This window comes from Oncorhynchus kisutch, linkage group LG17, assembly GCF_002021735.2.
Source record: "Oncorhynchus kisutch isolate 150728-3 linkage group LG17, Okis_V2, whole genome shotgun sequence".
NCBI lineage: Eukaryota > Metazoa > Chordata > Actinopteri > Salmoniformes > Salmonidae > Oncorhynchus > Oncorhynchus kisutch.
This window is the reverse complement of record NC_034190.2, coordinates 41,182,470-41,206,162: the sequence shown is the minus strand read 5'-3', so window position 1 is coordinate 41,206,162 and position 23,693 is coordinate 41,182,470. Positions and strand designations below refer to the sequence as shown.

Genomic DNA, 23,693 nt, shown 5'->3' with positions numbered 1-23,693 from the left:
CTAACCGATACGTTGAGGCTGTTCCAGGAGATAGAGTCTGGTGTGTGTCCTGTCTGGTTCCACGTCTGCAAGATCTGAGCGGAGGCGTTGGCCGGTGGAGAACACTGACACCTGAGTCAAGAGAATAAATGTTACACTCCCCATCATAAATAGCACAAAACCATAAGCTCCCCTTTTATAGTCAGTGGTAACATCTAAAACACAGAAATCCAAATAGAAAAGATACATTCCCTGAAGAAAGCGGAAAAATGGCAATGCCCACTTCTCATGTCTTTTGCCCACCACCGAGGCTCTCTGAGCCTGACTCACGAGTAGAGTGTGAGGTTGTCCAGCTCGTTGTGCATGTTGACGGGGTAGTGTTCCCCCAGCTGGAAGAGCTTCTCCAGGGCCTCGTAGATGAAGATGATGCAGATGAGCGCGGCGAAGGCCTCCTCTGTGAAGCGGGTGATGTAACAGACCAGGGAGCTAGCGTCTGTGGCCACCAGGACCAGGCAGAGGAAGGCCGTCCACAGGCCGATGCTGGTCCTCAGAGACAGGTAGGACAGGCCGTAGTCCCTGGGTGGATAGTACGGTAATTAAGATCAAGACTCAATATTAGGGCTGTCAAACAATTTGAAAATGTATTTGGGTTAACTAGCAGTAAGCTCAAAGCATAGAGTTTATGACAATTGTAGGGGAGGCGCAATCACTCGGACTTTGCCTTATGAAATGATTGAGGATTCATCAATAATGACCTAGAGTCTGTCCCAACTTCTCTAATAACTAGTTAGGGCCCAAAGTCTTTCCTGACCATGTGACTTGACCAGAAATAACTCCAGGCCCTGTAACTTACAGGCCTGTACAGTATATACAACTCAGGGAGTTACTGAGAAACAAATGAGAAATCCCCAAATGTCAGTAGTGAACTTGTCCTTGCAGGTTGCTACCGCCAGAAGGCCACAGTGCGAATAAGTGTAACCAGGATCGGTGTAGCACTCACTTGCAGAACTTAAAGAGGATCTTCTCGAAAACCAGGACAGGCCCCGTGCTGCCCAGGATAGTGAGGGGCTGCCCCGCAAACAGAGAGAAAGCCACTCCTGTGAGGGACGCCCCAAACAGAGACTCTATGGCACTCTGTAGCAAGAGAAGGAAAAGAGGGAGGGAAAAGGGGAGGATGACAAGGGGGTTAATACATAGAGGAACCAGAGAGACTGGGAGACTAAGGGGAAAAGAGGCAAAGCGAACAGAACACCCCACATAACATAATACATATGTTTAAACTGACATTCCAGACCGCCTAGCATCAGACTGCCTAGATAAACTTCTCTGCTTTTTCCACCACGTCGGCCTGCCAATTGTAATATCCCTCCGCCACTTGTCATCTGGTCAGTTTACTCAGACACATCACACACCCCGGCGCGCTGACGCTCGCTATGCCAACAGTCTCCCTCCTAATAAAGACATCTAGGGTCACTGTAGGGTGTGTGTGTGTAAGTCATTGTCAGGATCAAAGCACAGAGACAGTATATAGAGTAGCTCGCAATGAGGAAGAGGGACACCATCTAAGCACCTACTATTTGCTAATAGTGATATGCATCCTATATGCTTTTAGTGATAAACAAATAGGGTAAGACCTTGCCGTAAACCTGTTTCACCAGGCAGCTAAGTGACTGGCAGAAACAGCTGAATTCGGAAGTTTACATGTGCTTAGGTTAGAGTCATTAAAACTTGTTTTTCAACCATTCCACAAATGTATCATTAACAAACGATAGTTTTGGCAAGTCTGTTAGGACATCTACTTTGTGCATGACAAGTAATTTTTCCAACAATTGTTTATAGACATTTATAGACATATTTCACTGTATCACAATTCCAGTGGGTCAGAAGTTTACATATAGTAAGTTGACTGTGCCTTTAAACAGCTTGGAAAATTCCAGAAAATTATGTCATGGCTTAAGAAGCTTCTGATAGACTCAAATGATGTCAATTAGCCTATTGGAGGTGTACCTGTAGATGTATTTCAAGGCCTACCTTCAAACTCAGTGCCTCTTTACTTGACATCATGGGAAAATTAAAAAAAATCTGCCAAGACCTCGGAAAATAAATTGTAGACCTCCACAAGTCTAGTTCATCCTTGGGAGCAATATCCATACTCCTGAAGGTACCACGTTCATCTGTACAAACAATAGTGCGCAAGTATAAACACCATGGGACAACGCAGCTGTCATACCGCTCAAGAAGGAGACACGTTCTGTCTCCTAGAGATGAATGTACTTTGGTGCAAAAAGTGCAAATCAATCCCAGAACAACAGCAAAGGACCTTGTGAAGATGCTGGGGGAAACAGGTACAAAAGTATCTATATCCACTGTAAAACGAGTCCCGTTTCGACATAACCTGAAAGGTCGCTCAGCAAGGAAGAAGCCACTGCTCCAAAACCGCCACAAAAAAAAAATGTTTTGCAACTGCACATGGGGACAAAGATCATACTTTTTGGAGAAATGTCCTCTGGTCTGATGGAACAAAAATATAACTGTTTGGCCATAATGACCATAGTTATGCTTGGAGGAAAAAGGGGGGGGGATTGCAAGCCGAAGAACACCATCCCAACTGTGAAGCACGGGGGTGGCAGCATCATGTTGTGGGGGTGCTTTGCTGCAGGAGGGACTGGTGCACTTCACAAAATAGATGGCGTCATAAGGAAGGGAAATTATGTGGATATATTAACAACATCTCAAGACATCAGTCAGGAAGTTAAAGGTTGGTCGCAAATGGGTCTTCCAAATGGACAATGACCCCAAGCATACTTCGAAAGTTGTTGCAAAATGGCTTAAGGACAACAAAGTCAAGGTATTGGAGTAGCCATCACAAAGCCCTGACCTCAATCCGATAGAAAATGTGTGGGCAGAACTGAAAAATTATGTGCGAGCAAGGAGGCCTACAAACCTGACTCCGTTACACCAGCTCTGACAGGAGGAATGAGCCAAAATTCACCCAACTTATTGTGGGAAAGTTGTGGAGGGCTACCTGAAACGTTTGACCCAAGTTTAACAATTTAAATGCAATGCTACTAAATACTAATTGAGTGTATGTACATTTCTGACCCACTGGGAATGTGATGAAAGAAATAAAAGCTGAAATAAATCATTCTCTCTACTATTATTCTGACATTTCACATTCTTAAAATAAAGTGGTGATCCTAACTGACCTAAGACAGGGAATTTTTACTAGGATTAAATGTCAGGAATTGTGATAAACTGAGTTTAAATGTATTTGGCTAAGGTGTATGTAAACTTCCGACTTCAACTGTATTAGGTGATATAGCACAGATAGAAGACAAACAGATGTAATCGGAGTGGCATTCATTGACACTCATGTACAAGGACCCACTCACTATGTTGCCCTTTGTGGCCTCGCCCAGCAGCCCTCCGAAGGTGATGACAGGGGACATGCAGGCGCAGTAGAGGAACAGGATGGAGGCCAGACACTGCAGGTTCAACGAGTCCCGGATGTCACTCCAGTAGAACGGGGCCTTCCGCTTTATATCCATCACCAGGCCTCCAAAGATCCTAGAGGAAGGGGAAACCACAACACATTGCAGCAGACTAACTGAAGTAGTAGCATTATACTAATGGGGTAGAGTACCCCTGATAACATCTTGTACTTCTGGATTTGGTTTTTATACCATATTGGTGACCATAACACATTTGTCGACTCTTTTGGACCTTCCATAGGGTCGGCAGATATTTTTTCAGGACCAGCAGATAACATTTTCAGACCATCATCAATAGGGTCTGCCAGATTACTTTTTGGAGCCTGCAGAGAACTTTTGGGGGGCATCACAGTAGGTGAATGGCAGTTCATTGGTGGTACCGATTTTTTGACACTTATTTCACAAGTATTCATTCACATTTCCCTATGGGGTTGGACACTCCTGCTCTCAGACCCAGATACCACTCAGCCCATCTTTCTACCTCACACACTCACCTAACTTACACAAGCATAAATAAACACTCTACAAATAAACACACTCTACAAGGAGCCACGTGATCACAGAGGCTTTCACACCTAGAACCTGAGTATCTATTTATGCCAGCATTTTATGCCAGCATCGTAATTGTGCAGTCATAATGATCTATACAACATTAAAATCAACCATTCAATATCCGTGGTTATGTGCAGTGCAGTTATGTTCATGACTTGTCACAGTATGTAGGAATTCTATGCCGTTAAATTTGACTTCATAAACAGTTTTAATAATGTATTGCCTTAAAAATGTTTAATGAATTTCAAAATGAATAACATTTATTTCAAATCAAATTCTATTCGTGTCACATTCACATACGCCGAATACAACAGGTGAAATGCTTACTTACAAGCCCATTGCAGCTTTAAGAAAATAACAAAAAAATACCCCAAAAATACCAAAGAAAAGTAAGAGATATGAAAAACAAATTATTAAAGAGCAGCAGTAAATAACAATAGTGGGTATATATAGGGGGTACCGATTCATAGCCAATGTGTCAATGTGCAGGTGCACCGGTGTCGAGGTAATTATGTACATGCAGGTAGGGTTATTAAAGTGGCTATGCATAAACAGTCTGGGTAGCCGTTTGATTAGTTGTTCAGGAGTCTAAAGGCTTGGGGGTAGAAGCTGTTTAGAAGCCTCTTGGACCTAGACTTGGCGCTCCGGTACCGCTTGCCAAGCTGTAGCAGAGAGAACAGTCTAATACTAGGTTGGCTGGAGTCTGACAATTTTTAGGGCCTTCCTCTGACATCGCCTGGTATAGAGGTCCTGGATGGATGTGTTGTTACCTAACCTTACCACCTGGGGGCAGATCATCAGGAAGTCTAGGATCCAGTAGCAGTGGGAGGTGTTTAGTCCCAGGGTCCTTAGCTTAGTGATGAGCTTTGAGGGCACTATGATGTTGAACGCTGAGCTGTAGTCAATGAATAGCATTCTCACATAGGTGTTCCATTTGTCCAGGTCGGAAAGGGCAGTGTGGGGTGCAATAGAGATCTGTGGGTCTGTTGGTGCGGTATGCAAATTGGAGTGGGTCGAGGGTTTCTGGGACGATGGTGTTGATGTGAGCCATGAACAGCCTTTCAAAGTATTTCATGGCTACAGATGTGAGTGCTACGGGTCGGTAGTCATTTAGGCAGGTTACCTTGGTGTTCTTGGGCACAGGGACTATGGTGGTCTGCTTGAAACACGTTGGTATTACAGACTCAGACAGGGAGAGGGTGAAAATGTCAGTGAAGACACCTGCCAGTTGGTCAGCACATGCTCGGAGTACACGTCCTGGTAATCCATCTGGCCCAGAGGCCTTGTGAATGTTGACCTGTTTAAAGGTCTTACTCACATCGGCTGCGGAGAGCGTGATCACACAGTCATCTGGACCAGCTGATGCTCTCATGCATGTTTCAGTGTTACTTGCCTCGAAGCGAGCATAGAAGTGATTTAGCATGTCTGGTAGGCTTATGTTACTGGGCAGCTCGTGGCTGTGCTTCCCTTTATAGCCTGTAATAGTTTGCAAGCCCTCCCACATCCGACGAGCGTCGGAGCCGGTGTAGTACGATTCGATCTTAGTCCTGTATTGACGCTTTGCCTGTTTGATGATTCGTCTGAGGGCATAGCGGGATTTCTTATAAGCTTCTGGGTTAGAGTCCCGCTCCTTGAAAGCCGGCAGCTCTGCCCTTTAGCTCGGTGCGAATGTTGCCTGTAATCAATGGCTTCTGGTTGGGGTATGTACGTACAGTCACTGTGGGGACAATGTCCTCGATGCACATATTGATAAAGCCAGTGACTGATGTGGTGTACTCCTCAATGCCATCGGAACAATCCCGGAACATATTCCAGTCTGTGCTAGTAAAAAAATCCTGTAGTTTAGCATCTGCTTCATCTGACCACTTTTTTATAGACCGAGTCACTGGTGCTTCCTGCTTAATTTTTTGCTTGTAAGCAGGAGGATATGGTCAGATTTGCCAAATGGATGGCGAGGGAGAGCTTTGTACTGTGTGTGGAGTAGAGGTGATCTAGAATTGTTTTCCCTCTGGGTGCACATTTAATATGCTGATAGAAATTTGGTAAAACTGATTTAAGTTTCCCTGCATTAAAGTCACCGGCCACCAGGAGCGCCACCTCTTGGTGAGCATTTTCCTGTTTGCTTATGGCGGAATACAGCTCATTGAGTGTGGTTTTAGTGCCACCTTCGCTCTGTGGTAGTATGTAAAACAGATACGAAAAATATAGATGAAAACTCTCTAGGTAGAGAGCTTATCATGAGTTTATCATGAGATACTCTACCTTGAGATACTCTACCTCAGGTGAGAAAAACTTTGAGACTTCCTTAGATATTGTGCACCAGCTGTTGTTTACATAAATGTATAGGCCCCCACCCCGTGGGGCTGTTGTTCTATCTTGCCGATAGAGTATATAACCCGCCAGCTGTATGTTCTTAATGTCGTCGTTCAGCCACGACTCAATGAAACATAAGATATTACAGTTTTTAATGTCCCGTTGATAAGATATATGATTTCAGTTTGTCCCATTTATTTTCCAGCGATTGAATGTTAGTTAGCAGAATGGAAGGCAAGGGCAGATTAGCCACTTGCCACCTGATCCTCGCAAGGCACCCGGATCTTTCGCCTTGAATTATTTTGCCTTATCAACTCTCCTCTATGGGGCAGTTTCCCCAGACACAGATTAAGCCTAGTCCAGGACTAAAAAACAAACTCAAAATTGAATCCCCATTGAAAATGCTTTTACATCTAGAATTAAGCTTAATCTGTGCCCCGGGAAACCTCCCCTATTATTTCATATGTCAACTCACCGTCCGGTTCTCTGCAGCTCGGGCCCAGCTCCGTGGCCTTCATCCTCCTCCAACATCTCCCCAGAGAGTGAGGCCGACCCATTGGGCTGGGAGGGTATCTTCCTCTTCATCTAAAGGTGAGAGTCATTATAGGTGTAGCTCAGTTTGTAGAGCATGGAGTTGGCCACGCCAGGGTCATGGGTTCGATTTCCACTGGGGCCACCCACATGTATGCATGCATGACTAAGTTATTATAGGGCTGACATATTCTCTACTGCCACCAGGAGGCACAGTCATACACATCATCAAAAACATAATGGAAAACTACCATGCAAGCCAGTGTTCGTCTATCCTGGTCCTGGGGCCTACAGGTGGTGCAGTGCAGGTTATATCGCCAACCTAGTATTAACACATCTGATTCAACTAATTATCAACCCCTTGACTAGTTTAATCAAGTGTGTTAGTGCTAGGCAGAAACAAAAGCCTGCACCTCTTGTGGGTCTCCAGGATCATGATTGAAGAGCACTAAATATGTGACCAATATCTAAAATCAGGTTTAACTTAACTTCAAACATCTATGTATATATATTTTTGTATGGGTTTGTTCATTTTCTGATTATAGGCAAGCTCATTGTCATCTTAGACCCACACCTGCGATGGGACGTTCTTGGGGGGTTCGATTCGTATCGTGGGGTCCCATTCTCCTGGGGGCAGAACTGTCACCTGGTCCAGAAATTCATCTATCCCAGACAGCAGGTCCGTCCGGTCTTTGGCTTTGTACGCTACATCATGGAATATCTACAGAGACATGAAGGAAAGAGTATAGCTTTTAAATGTTGATCTAATTAACGTAAAATAGATCTAATCTGAATGCCACACCTAAGGATTCAAGGTTATTATATTCTATGAATGTCAGGGGGGGATATAATTCATGTTTATGACTGAATGTTACTAATCCTGATAAGAATATAAAATAATAATTGCACAAACAGCATGTAAAACATCTCACCTCATCTGTCATCAGTGTGGCCATGGATCTGCCAATCTCATGGTACTGAGGGCCTTTCCCGTGTGGACCCAGTAGCAGGAACAGAAATCTGTAGAGGACACAAACCATTTTCACACATTAGACTCAACGCAAATATATGTAGATGGACAAATATAGGCTAATACAATGTATTTTACTCAAAACCCAACATAAGTGAGTATATTTGGTGATAGGACATATAACTCCAAATACAAATGGTTTAAGTTACTGTAGGGGAGCATGTGCATGAATAAAACCTAGAACAAGCAGGTTAGACAGAGAAAGAGCAGGGAAAGAGTGGGTATGTAGTGTACCTACCTGGTGGGCACGGGCACCTCTGTGAGCCCTGTGATGAGGACGGCGGGAGACAGGCGTACGAAGGCGATGATGGGCTTCTCCAGGAAGTCCACCTCACCTACCAGCACGTTGGACGCCTCAGCGCCCGGAGGAATCTTCTTCATGAAGTTCGTGTCCACCTATAGGACCCGAATGGGACAGAGAGAGAGACTTTAGGGAGTAACAACATTATAAGAGAGTGTCTCCCAATCCCAAAGCACATTTGAGTTTTTTGTTGCCCTAGCAAAGGCTTGATTAGTTGAATCGAGAGTGTTAGTGTTAGGGAGAGAGGTCTGCGCAGGAAATAATTCTTCATCCCGCTCCCACCCACTGCTTTTCATACTGCGCCCTCTTAGCTCTTGCTGACTTCTTGTCCGACTCCCAACCGCTCCCGCAAGAACTGGTCCCGAACCCAACCACAGTCCCGCAATGTTATTTTAGGTGTATGTGACATAGCTCGCTTTGCAGCCCTGGTCCTAGCAATTTTGACACCCTAGGCAAGATCAAAATGCACAAAAATAGGCTAATAGGTTAAAATACCCGAGATTCTCAAGTGGCCCATTATATTAGGCTATCGTATTATTGTCCTATTTCTTAGATATAAGACAGATAAGGAAACATGTTTCATTTTGTTTTCACATGTATATAACCCCTTATTTTTGGCACTAACAGTCTCCATATACTTTCATTCATTTTTTTACTGGTACCGGGGGACCTTCAGACGAGTCGTGCAAGACCTAGAGCAAAACCACATGCACGTGTTCATGAGAGTCTCACCTTTCCACAAAGGGGTCATATTAGCGAGTAGGCCAAACTGTTCAGATGCTACAGACAGAAGTTGGCAGATCGGCTGTACCGACTTCAGATGAGTCCCAAGACGCTTGTGGGGATCGTAGAGCAAACACCGCTCTAGCTCTGCCACCTTTCACCGCAGATGAAGTGCGACATCGGCGGATTGAGACTCGTCCAATGCAAAACAAATCTCTAGCACAAACTGACAGATTTGTATGGGGATTTTTTTGTATTATGCTAACTAGAGTTCCGCGGGGGGGGGGGGGTTTAATACAATAGATAACACATACAAAACAGAAAGACAACTGTTCTAAATAATCTGTGGGGATATACCATACAATATTTTCAGCCCAAATTTCATCTGACCCCCACACCCATAGCATGAAAAATGCCAACCACACTCCAATGATGTCTGTCGGGTCCCGGGGGATGCCCACGGTAATGCAGCTTTATATTGGGAAACACTGGTGTGTTGTATCATTATACAGTATCTACCTGGAGTATCTACCCCCCCCCCCCCATGTCTATTTCTATGGGCACAAGCACTGTTCACAACCCTCTTGCTGGTGGAGATAACATTTTGCAGGTTTAAATCTTATTTCCTACAATTCAACACATTTTCTCATAGGGTGCAGAGAAGATTTAGCCGTTTTAAAGCTATTTTTTTTGCAATTCTATACATTTTACCATGTCTAATGTGTATTCATGTGATATTTGAGTGACTCAAACATGGGCTAAAAAAACGAGCTAAAGAAAAGTTAGCTGGCATGGGCTAGTTGATCTGGACATTTCTGACAAGTTATAAATAGCTCTCTGAGGTATGCAATGACTGACATGACAAGAGGAATACGGATGATGCATTACCCAATTTCAAAATTTCAAGACTAAGTTGAACACCGCACTGAGTTCCCCTAGGGGGCGCACCCAAAAGTTTGGGAACCACTGGCGTAGAGGGAGAATATAAGGGCAGTACAGAGCAATGGAGTTCCTTTCGTCACAAGGTTGTTTGCGTGAACTATTTAAGAGAGCTGGGAAACCTTGCCCACTGAGATGGGCATATCTGCATCTCCCTCTTTTCAAAAACACACACACTACGTCTCCCTCTCTTGATTAGATTCCCCCAGTAAGACGTTGCTTCTTGGCATACACATGAAAGCTGGTTAGATGCTGATGACTCCTCATGGCCGCCAGCCTACTTATTACATCGATGAAAGAGTCGTAAAATGATATGAGGGAGAGCTCACTGAACCAAATCCAGTTATTGAAATAAAACACCATATAGTTAACTTTGAGACTGGTTCTTGGTTATAGAAGGCAGGTGATGTTTATTATGCCCAGAGAGTAAGAGCTGTGGATTGATGATGGTTGTCTTGGTCCTCTGGATGAATGTGGCTGATGATCAAATCAAATTTGATTGGTCATATACACATATTTAGCAGATGTTTTTGCGGGTGTAGCGAAACACTTGTGATGTAGTGAAATGCTTGTTGCAAAGTTTCTTAGGAGCTAGAAGCAGAACTGCCATCTGTTTCTTTGCCCAGTAGCAGGGGTTACCTTGTTGAAGTCCACATTGCTATTATCTTTACTGACCCCAACTTTGGAGGGCCTCCTGTCTCCGGCCTTGCTGCTGCTATCCAGGTTACTGGGGACAGAGTGTGTGGATATCAGTGGCCCTGAAACGACAAACAGACAGGGGATAGTGGCAGAAGAGTGTTAGCAATGTCAGCTCTGGAGCACCGAGGCTCCTGCTGCTCAATGCATTCTCGTGGATACTGAGATTAGAATGCCTGCTTTTGATAATATTGTGTTTTTCATATATCACACATATGCAGACAGTTTGCAAAGCATCAAAACACAATACCGGTTCTCATATTTAAAATTTGAGAAGCCTTAATCTATACAAAAATGATGTAGCCATACTCTGATCAATTAATTACAATTATTTTTCTATAGGTTCTCTTGTATAGGCCTAGACTACCGATGCATACTGCTAAATAGTATTTGATACAAAGTTCAATTTATACAATCTCAAAAGACCTTAATTAATTGACAACATAATGAAACTTCATTATGGCCTGCAGTGGTAAGGGTTCAAGAAATTGCACCTCAACTTCAATGCGCCCTATAGCCATGTGAGGTGAGCCGTACACAGGAAACGCCAGCACTTCAGCGAGGGAGACGTGCATTGAGGAAAGAACCACAGAAATGAATGAACTGTAACATAGCGACACCACACATTCCACTCCTTCCGTATCAAGTCACCTAGAACGTAGAGGAATGTTCAAATGAATATGAATGGGTGACGGTCATCCTTGACCTGTGACCTATTCTAACTCGGCCCTGCGGGCTATGAGGCAGCCATGTTGGGACGAAAAGAAGCGCTATTGCTCACATTCCCTACAAAGCCCCTGGGAGTGACAGGGATTAGGGGAGATTGCATCCGGAAGCTTAAACCCGGAATGCGCGCTCCATGCTGGACCTCAGGCCACACTCTATATGTACAGTAAACAAGTTTGACTAATCAAATCATATCATTCCAAAACCAGGGGCACACTGAAGACAAACACTACTGACTCTATGATCGTTTGTCTTCATCTGCATACCAAGAGCTGACACTACATGTTGTGTGGTACTGTGACATGAGTGCTGCAGTGGCATTAGACAGTTCTTACTAAAGAATCCGGCAGTCAAAAGGTGAGCAGGTGTACTGTATATAGTTGCAGCCAAATATATTGGCACCCTTGCACTTTTCTTAAATAATTCCCCATTTCTTCTCAAATAAGTAAAAAATATGTTATTGTTAGATTATCAACATTGCAGAACCAAATTGTATTTTTGTAAACTTCAGTCAATTTTAATTCAGAAAATAAAGACAAAAGGCATGGACAAAATTATTGGCGCCCCGGTAGTGGTGCGTGGGTCAGCCGTTTGTTCATCCGCAATTGCTAATTGCTAATAACCCATCCACAACTACCCGACTATGTGACAAAGTGAAAATCTGAGCTCCGCACCCAACCCTAACCTGCATATATAGAACATGTGCTATAGGCTACAGTCAAAGACTGCAGAACGATTTGACAGGCGTGCAGGATTTGTTGTTGCCTGTTTTAGATGTTTCTGCTTATAATTTCTGACATTTTGGTAGGCTATTCTTTAGTCAACTTGTCTATAATTAGATTCATGTAGCTTCTCATTTGTGTTATATGTTGCCCTAGAAGACTAAATAGAATGTAATAGATCAATTGAAGAATTAATTCTTCAATCTACGGTAGTTGACATCGGTCAATTTTTCTCTGTCTTCTTTTGCGTAGCAAAGACGTTTAGGGCCTGGGGAGGAAATAACATTACAATAAAGCTCAAATAAAACAGGAAAGATTTTCTGTGTAAAATGTCCTAATGACATCAGTTTGACCGGCTGTAAGGAAAAAGAAGGCTGTGAAAACGACCAAACTTGTTTCTGATGGGATTTCAGTTCGGCTTTGATGCATATTTTATGTGGTTGAAATACTAAATCAGCTTTTATATAATGATGCTTTTATGATAAAGATACCATCTGTGAAGGTGCTAACTGAGCATTGTATTCTCACATGTTAAAAAATAAATTTATCATATTTCTCCAATCCTGTTCCCAAGTCCAAATTCTTCCTACATTTGGTGTATCATTTTACTGCAAGAAATGCTTAATTCTGCACGTGTTATTATCACGGCTATAGCCCTTACTCACACAGGACTAGTATTACTAGAGAAAGTTCTCGCTCTTTTTCTGGGATGATGATATTTCAACTTGTCCAGGCAAAAAGTGATAACACTGATAACTCGAGCTTGGTTCCCAAAGTTTCTAAACTATACCAAACCATCTTTGGGAAAGTGTCGCCATCATTTTTGAATTGAGGAAGTGTGATCATGATGCTTTGTGCACGTTCACAGAACATTGTCCCCGGGGTTTATGCTTGTTAAGGTGGGTTTATGAGAAGTTCAATCAGGCTTTCTTGTGTCTCATTCAGCAGTGGGGACTTCCTATGTTTACCAACCACCAATTTAAGCATTCAATAAAGAAAAGAACACCCTCCCCACAATCAAACACTGGGGAGGTTTGTTAATGCTGTGGTGTTGCCATGCTGCCTCTGGCACTGGGGTCCTTGAATGTGTACAAGGCAGCATGATTATCAAGGTGTTTTGGAGTGCAATGTTTGTTGGCAGTTATCTTGGCCAAAGGCTGTGCAACCAAGTACTAGCTCCAGGGTGCCAAAATTTTGTCCATGCCAATTTAAGTTTACAAAAATACAATTTGTTCTGCAATGTTGAAAATCCAGCAACAAAAGGTGTGGAGACCAAATGTTGTTTTCAAGTTCAACTTATTTTATATGAAATTGGGAATTATTTAAGAAAAGTGCAAGGCTGCCAATATATTTAGTTCACAACTGTATATAAGCCTTGGTAGGAAGATTGATGATGATCTGACTCCCCTGATGCTGATACAGTGTCGATTGCAGTTATAACTCTCAGGGTCAATTATGTTGTTAGCGGACACTAACGGTGAAGAATAGCCTAAAGTGACCCCAGGGCCTGATCAGGAATGAGCAGCTGCATTCATCGTGTGTGGGATGCAATGAAGGCATTTGACTCTCTATTGAATCTACAATAACTCTCTATAGACTGCCATTAGGGAGAGGTGGTTTACCAAGCAATTTTGTCGGCGAGATAGCTGGTTTGGGTGTTATAAGGTTTAGCCTAATAGTTCCTAGAAATCATCCTACACTTCCTGTCTACGCAAGCATGGAATTCAAACTCAAATGAACGATACTCAGAACGAAGTAAGTGTCTAGTATTTGGTTTCTTGGCAACTGTTGTCAAACATGGGATTCAAACTTCACTCGAGCGATACTCACAACGTGGTCAAGTACAGTATATAGTTTCTTGGCAAACGTTGTCTCCTAGACAGAAGTAATGGAAGATTACAGAACCTCACTAGTACCTATAATAAGACAACCAGTTGCCCACCTTAAATCATGTTTCCCTCCAAACTAGAAGTCTTTAGTTCTCATGACCCAGCCTTCCAGTTCAGCTCTCTTCTACACACACTGCTATAAATACAGGGGCTAAATACTATCCAAGTCCGGGGAGAACAAAAAAGTCACTGTGGATGTCACTGGGACTGAGAGAGTTACGTGTCAACGTTAAAACCCTCCCACCTCAACCCCTCTCTATGTCTTTATATTTAGCATGCTGTTTGCACATGTACTGTAGGAGTCCCTTGCTAGACTCTTCATGGGGAAAACGTCTGAGACGTGTGTGTTTATACTCAGGAATTATGGAGGAGGCGCCAAACGATGCTGCTCTGGAAAAATACAAGATATTTGAAGTTTTTTAAGTCTGTCCTGGTTGTACAGTATATTCACAATGGGACAGTCATGGAGAGAAGTGACAGTAACTGGAAAAATAACCCAGAATATGAGACCTGTCGACTCATCTCTTACACTGACTAGACTAAACAGGCCTCAAGGGATGGAAAACTTGCAGTCAACTAAACACCTTCAGGGTCTCATTTTAGGACTGAATGAATAAAAAAAATGGTTTGCAATGAAAAAGTGGACAAAGAAATAACCACAGAACCAGAGTGAAAGGTGAACTTCTCTTCTCACTGGCCCAAATATAATCTATACTGGCCCGAACATGGTGTAGTTAAAATGCATTGGGGTCTATAGGTTGGCATGCTTTCTCTCTATGTTTAGCTAGTAATAGTCTACATTTGGTTATTATGCTGTAGAATATAATTGAGCAATAGAATCTAGCAATATCTAGCAAAATCATTATTTAGAATTGCATTGTATTAATTGCATTCACTTTTGCTTCTAAAGTATGTTATTTTGAGAGGATCTAAGAACAGGATGCTTCCCCATTACGACAACTGCCTTTCAAAAGAGAAGATATTAATCTGGCTAAAGTAGACTAGCCAAGATGAATGCCAGGCGTCTTTTTATCAACAGTAGCCAGCATATTGCTAGTACTATATGTTCACTATCGAAGGTTTTCGTTTATAAATCAATTTTCATAAAGGAAATGGATTGGTGAGCGCTTCTTTTTATTCTGGACAGCTCACGTGTGAACGCATCAGCTTACAGTATGTACTGATCGAGAAGTTGACTCGTGAGGAGTGTGGTTGAATGAATGACCAATCATATTGCTGAAATACAAATAGCATGACTTTTCCACGTGTAGTCTTCAAATGGTTTTCAAGACAGCGACAGAGCAGATAATCTTGGTTAACCAGTGTCCTGTAGTCAGCTGCTCGATTCTGGGTCCATACATGTTGAGAGAAGAGATGCTAGAACGAGGAGCGGAACCAGAACGAGTTATGGGGCCGAAGATCCCCCCCTCCCATTGCCGAAATTCGAAAGATGCTCACACCTGCAAAATCGTGATATGTCCAAATAACCAGCTACAGAAAACACTAGAACTACTGCTGCTCTCTATCCCACGCATCCCATTCCTTCCCAAGAGATTCTACGGTACCAGTTATGTTTACGTAGATCTGTCCATGAGAGACTACACAGCAGGTAAATGTCAAACTGGAATGCCAAAATGCACTGAGAAGTTACTGGCCCAACACACGTTTTCACTGGCCCCGGGACAGCGGGCCCTCGTTGATGTCGGACACTGCAGAACTATGGCATGGTAAAATGATAAAAACACTTTTTCCATTCTCGAGAAGAGCCATGCACACACACTGAACAAAGAGAAGTGGAGGGACCAAGCCAAGCAAGGTGAGGGTAGTGTGGAAGGGCTGGATGAAGAAAGGTGGAGATAGAGAGAAAGGAATGTGAACAAGAAATAGTCTAGGAATGTAGCGCGATATGAGAGAAAGGGAGAGTGCAGAAAGATGTTTTGATAGAGAAACAGAGAGGTATGCAAGAATGGAATGAGGTAGAGAAAAACAGAGTGAGGTGGAGAGAGAAAGCTGTGTGAGGTCTTGTTGAGTCAATGGAGGGGTATAAAAAGTGAACATTGCTGGGGGTTGATAATAAATGTATGGTAGGGTAGAGAAGGAGGGCACAGCCAGCATGCTGGTGCTAGTGTTCTCTGTTCAAGCCGTGACTCACACTGGCAGGCTACACAGATATTTGCCTTCTAAGGGCAGCTGCTGGAGCCCTCTAGTCTGCAGCGACGGTTGCCGAGCGGAATACGCCTCCTCATCCTTCGTAATGGCGGTGGGTGGAGACTCGTCGTCCTCAGGCGGTGACACCACCACCTCAGGGATGGCCTGGCGGACCGGGGCGGGGCCAGAAGCGCGGGGAGGGTTTGGGGAGCGGCGGGGAGTAGGAGGCGTGTTCTGGGGGGTGGTGAGGGGCGAGGGTCCGGTGGAGGGCCCCCCGGAGGAGGTGGAGGAGGAGTTTGGCAGGAGGAGGTTGAGGAGGATGGAGACCCGGGACTCTCGCCTCTGGGACAGGTTGGAAACGGAGGCCCCCGGCTTCAGGGAGTGGCGGGAGGCAGAGAGGCCCTCCCCTGGAGTGGCAGGAAGACACAACAACAAAGAAGGGAGAGGAGGGAGAGAAGAAAGGGAGGAAAAAGAATAAGGAGGGTAAAAGGAGAAACATATGAGGGAGGATTTCATCAGAGAGGTGGTTTTAGGGGTGCATTATCTGGTGGCAGAAGGAAGGTGAGGGGAGCTTGGGAGGAGTGTGGTTAGAGAGAGACAGAGGTGTCGAGAGGTTCTTGCAGGGGAACGGTGAGAGAGGTGAGGTGTCCACACAGAACAATAAGCTTGTCCACTCACCAATCACACAGTGACATATATTGAGAGCATTTTGGGTAGAGAGATGCTTGCAGACAAGAGAAGAGGTGTACATACAGGTCTCGTGTTTGGTATGGTAAGCAAGCTATGCAATATATGATATGTCACACATATTTTATACCCAGGCAACATTGCATTTAATAAAACAAAATGTGACAGTAGGACAGAGACCAGAGAGCATTGGAACTGTAGCACGAGCTAATTATTTCATTCACATAAACAGTCACACACACCATCATCTGTGTACACACCACAAACTGAGGTCATGCTCAGTAAACAAAATATCGAACTGCAAGAAGAGCAATACCCCAACCATTCCAACATGGAGTAGAAGCCATTGTTAATTCTTAGAAGCAAAACCCTGAGACAGGGCAGCCACACATGCTCGCACCATCCGCACCCAGATTTCTCTTTCACATTGAGGTGTAGTAGTTGTCTCTATGAGGCTTATGTCCTCATCGTAGCATCTACTCACATCACTAGTTTGACACCTCCTGAACAGCCATGGTGGATTTGGTCTTGTGTGGCTCAGTTGGTAAGACCGCGGTGCTAGCAACGCCAGGGTTGTGGATTGGAATCCCGCTGGGGCCACCCATACTAAAATGTATGCACTCACCTTACTGTCAGTCACTTAATAAAAGCGTCTGCTAAATGGCAAACATCACATACATGATTGTTGTGGTCATATGTACGAGATGATGTCAGCTTTCCTTTTTTGGAATACCAAGGATTACAGAGATTATTTCAATGCCCTTCGAGGATGAGGAAAAAGAAATGGAGTGTGCGCGGCGCAGGGGATCTCACCATTTCTCTCAAGCAAGAACGGGTCTGAATGTTTCTTGCCTATGTCTGCGATTGATCGCACCAGCGGTATGCGGTTGCTGAGCTTCCTCTCGTTCTGGTGGTGGTGTCTCTTCAACATGGCCTCACGCACCTTCTGACGCAGCTCCTCCTTCAGCTGGCCAGACGCCACCATGCTGTCAATCAACATGTCTGGACACACGTGAACACACACAGACACATGCGCATTGTATTGCCTTGTATTGTTGTTCATTTGCAAATGAGCTTGCATACACACACACAGAGAGAGATCAATTCAATTTCACCTTATTCAACCAACTTTTTATCATTGTTTATCATTGTTTACCTCTGGTGCACACACAAATCTAGCTAATCGTATAGCATGCAAATGTGAACACACAAACGTCTTCTGTACCTGCAATCTCCTCTATACAGGTGGCCCTCATGTCCAGCATGACGGTGCCGTTGAGGATGCAGCTCCTCAGCTCAAACAGGCTGTGTAGAGACAGGGTGGCCACGTAGGGCTTGCTCCAACGCTCCCCTCCATCTTCCACGTCCTCCTCAAACTTCAACCACCTACACAACACAACACACACGAATATGGCTTCAATACTCATACTTCCATTTCCCAAACGCTGTCTAAGAACAACTTGAGCAGAAACAGACATTTTGCCTTGCCTTGAGGTCTTCACTTTTGAGAGGTAATGGAAAACCTTTGATTCCGTTTTTTAGGCTTTTAACTCATTTTTTAAGAACGGTAAATTGCTGGGTATTTGTGTCTGAGCCCGTGAGCGTAGGCTGACAATGTCTGGGATGGCGATGGTGCCGTGGCTATGGAGGAGGACTAAGATAGACTCACAGTCAGACCTGTAGGCAGTAGAGCTCTGTCAATCTTTAATCACACATTCACATTCAAGACACGTAACCATTCCCCAACAGTCTAGCAGCAGTACAGTTTTAGCTTTAAAAAGTCAGTTTCCCTGAATCTTTTACCACAGTCTAGGAAACTACTTCAAAATTAGTTAAAGTCATCAACTTTTCAGGGAAAACCTACGGCACCAATAAAGTGCTGTTGAATCTAGACTTGAATGAACAAAGAATGGCCTCTCTAAAGCCACATGGACCCTGGAGTAGGGAGTCTGGAACCTGGGCTGGGCTGTGACCTACCTGGCGGTCTCCTTCCACTCAGTGGCGCTCCCGTCCCTGAAAGACAGCTCGTCCAACTCGGTGAAAAGGTCATGGGGGACGTGCTCCACATCATCATCCTCAGTACCCAGGATGAACTGCACCCGCTGGGAGGGTGTGTCTAGATGGGGGAGGCAGGGAGAGATGACAGGAGATATGGAGATGAGGAGAGTGTGGGAAGAGCAGGAGCCAAAGCTTAGCTTCTGAATAGAGTGCTGTGAATTCCTCTGCATTACAAAGAGTGGAATAATTAAATGTGTTGTGGTGGGAGTAGAAAAAGGTAAATGTGAAAGAACAGAGCCGGAATTCAAAACTGAGTGAATCAGCAAAACAATAACGTCAGAATTGCTCCCTTGTTTCTGGTTTGAGCAGCTGGTTTCAGCAACTGATATTTTGGAATTTGGGTTGTCATATTGACAGGTTTGCTTGCAACAAACTACTTATGACACAAGGTGAGACCCAGATGCAGACACAGGAGGCAGATGGTTGGAGTCTTACAATATGTATTAATCGCCCCCAGAAACCTCCTTTTACTCTATGTTCCAGACGTTCTAGACGACCAATTCTCATAGCTTTTATCCGTACCCTTATTCTACTCCTCCTATGTTCCTCTGGCGATGTAGAGGTGAATCCAGGCCCTGCAGTGCCTAGCTCCACTCCTATTCCCCAGGCGCTCTCTTTTGACGACTTCTGTAACCGTAATAGCCTTGGTTTCATGCATGTTAACATTAGAAGCCTCCTCCCTAAGTTTGTTCTATTCACTGCTTTAGCACACTCTGCCAACCCGGATGTTCTAGCTGTGTCTGAATCCTGGCTTAGGAAGACCACCAAAAACTCAGACATTTTAATTCCAAACTACAACATTTTCAGACAAGATAGAACTGCCAAAGGGGGCGGTGTTGCAATCTACTGCAAAGATAGCCTGCAGAGTTCTGTCCTACTATCCAGGTCTGTACCCAAACAATTTGAACTTCTACTTTTAAAAATCCACCTCTCTAAAAACAAGTCTCTCACCGTTGCCGCCTGCTATAGACCACCCTCTGCCCCCAGCTGTGCTCTGGACACCATATGGGAACTGATTGCCCCCCATCTATCTTCAGAGTTCGTGCTGCTAGGCGACCTAAACTGGAACATGCTTAACACCCCAGCCATCCTACAATCTAAACTTGATGCCCTCAATCTCACACAAATAATCAATGAACCTACCAGGTACCTCCCCAAAACCTTAAACACGGGCACCCTCATAGATATCATCCTAACCAACTTCCCCTCTAAATACACCTCTGCTGTCTTCAACCAAGATCTCAGCGATCACTGCCTCATTGCCTGCATCCGTAATGGGTCAGCGGTCAAACGACCTCCACTCATCACTGTAAAACGCTCCCTGAAACACTTCTGCGAGCAGGCCTTTCTAATCGACCTGGCCGGGGTATCCTGGAAGGATATTGATCTCATCCCGTCAGTAGAGGATGCCTGGATATTTTTTAAAAATGCCTTCCTAACCATCTTAAATAAACATGCCCCATTTAAGAAATTTAGAACCAGGAACAGATATAGCCCTTGGTTCTCCCCAGACCTGACTGCCCTTAACCAACACAAAAACATCCTATGGCGTTCTGCATTAGCATCGAACAGCCCCCGTGATATGCAGCTGTTCAGGGAAGCTAGAAATCATTATACACAGGCAGTTAGAAAAGCCAAGGCTAGCTTTTTCAAGCAGAAATTTGCTTCCTGCAACACTAACTCAAAAAAGTTCTGGGACACTGTAAAGTCCATGGAGAATAAGAACACCTCCTCCCAGCTGCCCACTGCACTGAAGATAGGAAACACTGTCACCACTGATAAATCCACCATAATTGAGAATTTCAATAAGCATTTTTCTACGGCTGGCCATGCTTTCCACCTGGCTACTCCTACCCCGGACAACAGCACTGCACCCCCAACAGCAACTCGCCCAAGCCTTCCCCATTTCTCCTTCTCCCAAATCCATTCAGCTGATGTTCTGAAAGAGCTGCAAAATCTGGACCCCTACAAATCAGCCGGGCTAGACAATCTGGACCCTTTCTTTCTAAAATTATCTGCCGAAATTGTTGCCACCCCTATTACTAGCCTGTTCAACCTCTCTTTCGTATCGTCTGAGATTCCCAAAGATTGGAAAGCAGCTGCGGTCATCCCCCTCTTCAAAGGGGGGGACACTCTTGACCCAAACTGCTACAGACCTATATCTATCCTACCGTGCCTTTCTAAGGTCTTCGAAAGCCAAGTCAACAAACAGATTACCGACCATTTCGAATCTCACCATACCTTCTCTGCTATGCAATCCGGTTTCAGAGCTGGTCATGGGTGCACCTCAGCCACGCTCAAGGTCCTAAACGATATCTTAACCGCCATCGATAAGAAACATTACTGTGCAGCCGTATTCATTGATCTGGCCAAGGCTTTCGACTCTGTCAATCACCATATCCTCATCGGCAGACTCGACAGCCTTGGTTTCTCAAATGATTGCCTCGCCTGGTTCACCAACTACTTCTCTGATAGAGTTCAGTGTGTCAAATCGGAGGGTCTGCTGTCCGGACCTCTGGCAGTCTCTATGGGGGTGCCACAGGGTTCAATTCTTGGACCGACTCTCTTCTCTGTATACATCAATGAGGTCGCTCTTGCTGCTGGTGAGTCCCTGATCCACCTCTACGCAGACGACACCATTCTGTATACTTCCGGCCCTTCTTTGGACACTGTGTTAACAACCCTCCAGGCAAGCTTCAATGCCATACAACTCTCCTTCCGTGGCCTCCAATTGCTCTTAAATACAAGTAAAACTAAATGCATGCTCTTCAACCGATCGCTACCTGCACCTACCCGCCTGTCCAACATCACTACTCTGGACGGCTCTGACTTAGAATACGTGGACAACTACAAATACTTAGGTGTCTGGTTAGACTGTAAACTCTCCTTCCAGACCCATATCAAACATCTCCAATCCAAAGTTAAATTATTTATTTATTTATTTATTTATTTACCTTTATTTAACCAGGTAGGCAAGTTGAGAACAAGTTCTCATTTACAATTGCGACCTGGCCAAGATAAAGCAAAGCAGTTCGACAGATAAAACGACACAGAGTTACACATGGAGTAAAAACAAACATACAGTCAACAATGCAGTATAAACAAGTCTATATACAATGTGAGCAAATGAGGTGAGAAGGGAGGTAAAGGCAAAAAAGGCCAAGATGGCAAAGTAAATACAATATAGCAAGTAAAATACTGGAATGGTAGTTTTGCAATGGAAGAATGTGCAAAGTAGAAATAAAAAAATAATGGGGTGCAAAGGAGCAAAATAAATAAATAAATTAAAATTAAATACAGTTGGGAAAGAGGTAGTTGTTTGGGCTAAATTATAGGTGGGCTATGTACAGGTGCAGTAATCTGTGAGCTGCTCTGACAGTTGGTGCTTAAAGCTAGTGAGGGAGATAAGTGTTTCCAGTTTCAGAGATTTTTGTACTTCGTTCCAGTCATTGGCAGCAGAGAACTGGAAGGAGAGGCGGCCAAAGAAAGAATTGGTTTTGGGGGTGACTAGAGAGATATACCTGCTGGAGCATGTGCTTCAGGTGGGAGATGCTATGGTGACCAGCGAGCTGAGATAAGGGGGGACTTTACCTAGCAGGGTCTTGTAGATGACATGGAGCCAGTGGGTTTGGCGACGAGTATGAAGCGAGGGCCAGCCAACGAGAGCGTACAGGTCGCAATGGTGGGTAGTATATGGGGCTTTGGTGATAAAACGGATTGCACTGTGATAGACTGCATCCAATTTGTTGAGTAGGGTATTGGAGGCTATTTTGTAAATGACATCGCCAAAGTCGAGGATTGGTAGGATGGTCAGTTTTACAAGGGTATGTTTGGCAGCATGAGTGAAGGATGCTTTGTTGCGAAATAGGAAGCCAATTCTAGATTTAACTTTGGATTGGAGATGTTTGATATGGGTCTGGAAGGAGAGTTTACAATCTAACCAGACACCTAAGTATTTGTAGTTGTCCACGTATTCTAAGTCAGAGCCGTCCAGAGTAGTGATGTTGGACAGGCGGGTAGGTGCAGGTAGCGATCGGTTGAAGAGCATGCATTTAGTTTTACTTGTATTTAAGAGCAATTGGAGGCCACGGAAGGAGAGTTGTATGGCATTGAAGCTTGCCTGGAGGGTTGTTAACACAGTGTCCAGAGAAGGGCCGGAAGTATACAGAATGGTGTCGTCTGCGTAGAGGTGGATCAGGGACTCACCAGCAGCAAGAGCGACCTCATTGATGTATACAGAGAAGAGAGTCGGTCCAAGAATTGAACCCTGTGGCACCCCCATAGAGACTGCCAGAGGTCCGGACAGCAGACCCTCCGATTTGACACACTGAACTCTATCAGAGAAGTAGTTGGTGAACCAGGCGAGGCAATCATTTGAGAAACCAAGGCTGTCGAGTCTGCCGATGAGGATATGGTGATTGACAGAGTCGAAAGCCTTGGCCAGATCAATGAATACGGCTGCACAGTAATGTTTCTTATCGATGGCGGTTAAGATATCGTTTAGGACCTTGAGCGTGGCTGAGGTGCACCCATGACCAGCTCTGAAACCAGATTGCATAGCAGAGAAGGTATGGTGAGATTCGAAATGGTCGGTAATCTGTTTGTTGACTTGGCTTTCGAAGACCTTAGAAAGGCACGGTAGGATAGATATAGGTCTGTAGCAGTTTGGGTCAAGAGTGTCCCCCCCTTTGAAGAGGGGGATGACCGCAGCTGCTTTCCAATCTTTGGGAATCTCAGACGACACGAAAGAGAGGTTGAACAGGCTAGTAATAGGGGTGGCAACAATTTCGGCAGATAATTTTAGAAAGAAAGGGTCCAGATTGTCTAGCCCGGCTGATTTGTAGGGGTCCAGATTTTGCAGCTCTTTCAGAACATCAGCTGAATGGATTTGGGAGAAGGAGAAATGGG

The 23,693-nt window shown here is 44.4% G+C and overlaps 1 protein-coding gene across 4 annotated transcripts in view; it reads right to left on the bottom strand.

Annotated features, from left to right (window-relative positions):
* Positions 1 to 23,693, bottom strand: part of LOC109907669 (sodium bicarbonate cotransporter 3) — a 63,502-nt gene that overhangs the window by 9,259 nt on the left and 30,550 nt on the right. For all 4 annotated transcript variants that reach the window (XM_031793825.1, XM_020505776.2, XM_031793824.1 and 1 more), the window contains exons 4-15: positions 18,705 to 18,843; positions 17,953 to 18,113; positions 17,541 to 17,729; positions 10,535 to 10,617; positions 8,135 to 8,292; positions 7,799 to 7,886; positions 7,441 to 7,587; positions 6,811 to 6,920; positions 3,372 to 3,546; positions 980 to 1,113; positions 310 to 555; positions 6 to 111 (exon numbers count right to left, since the gene is read on the bottom strand). In XM_031793825.1, coding sequence (XP_031649685.1) covers positions 6 to 111; positions 310 to 555; positions 980 to 1,113; positions 3,372 to 3,546; positions 6,811 to 6,920; positions 7,441 to 7,587; positions 7,799 to 7,886; positions 8,135 to 8,292; positions 10,535 to 10,617; positions 17,541 to 17,729; positions 17,953 to 18,113; positions 18,705 to 18,843 — 1,736 coding nt within the window. The remainder of the gene's footprint in view (positions 1 to 5; positions 112 to 309; positions 556 to 979; positions 1,114 to 3,371; positions 3,547 to 6,810; positions 6,921 to 7,440; positions 7,588 to 7,798; positions 7,887 to 8,134; positions 8,293 to 10,534; positions 10,618 to 17,540; positions 17,730 to 17,952; positions 18,114 to 18,704; positions 18,844 to 23,693) is intronic.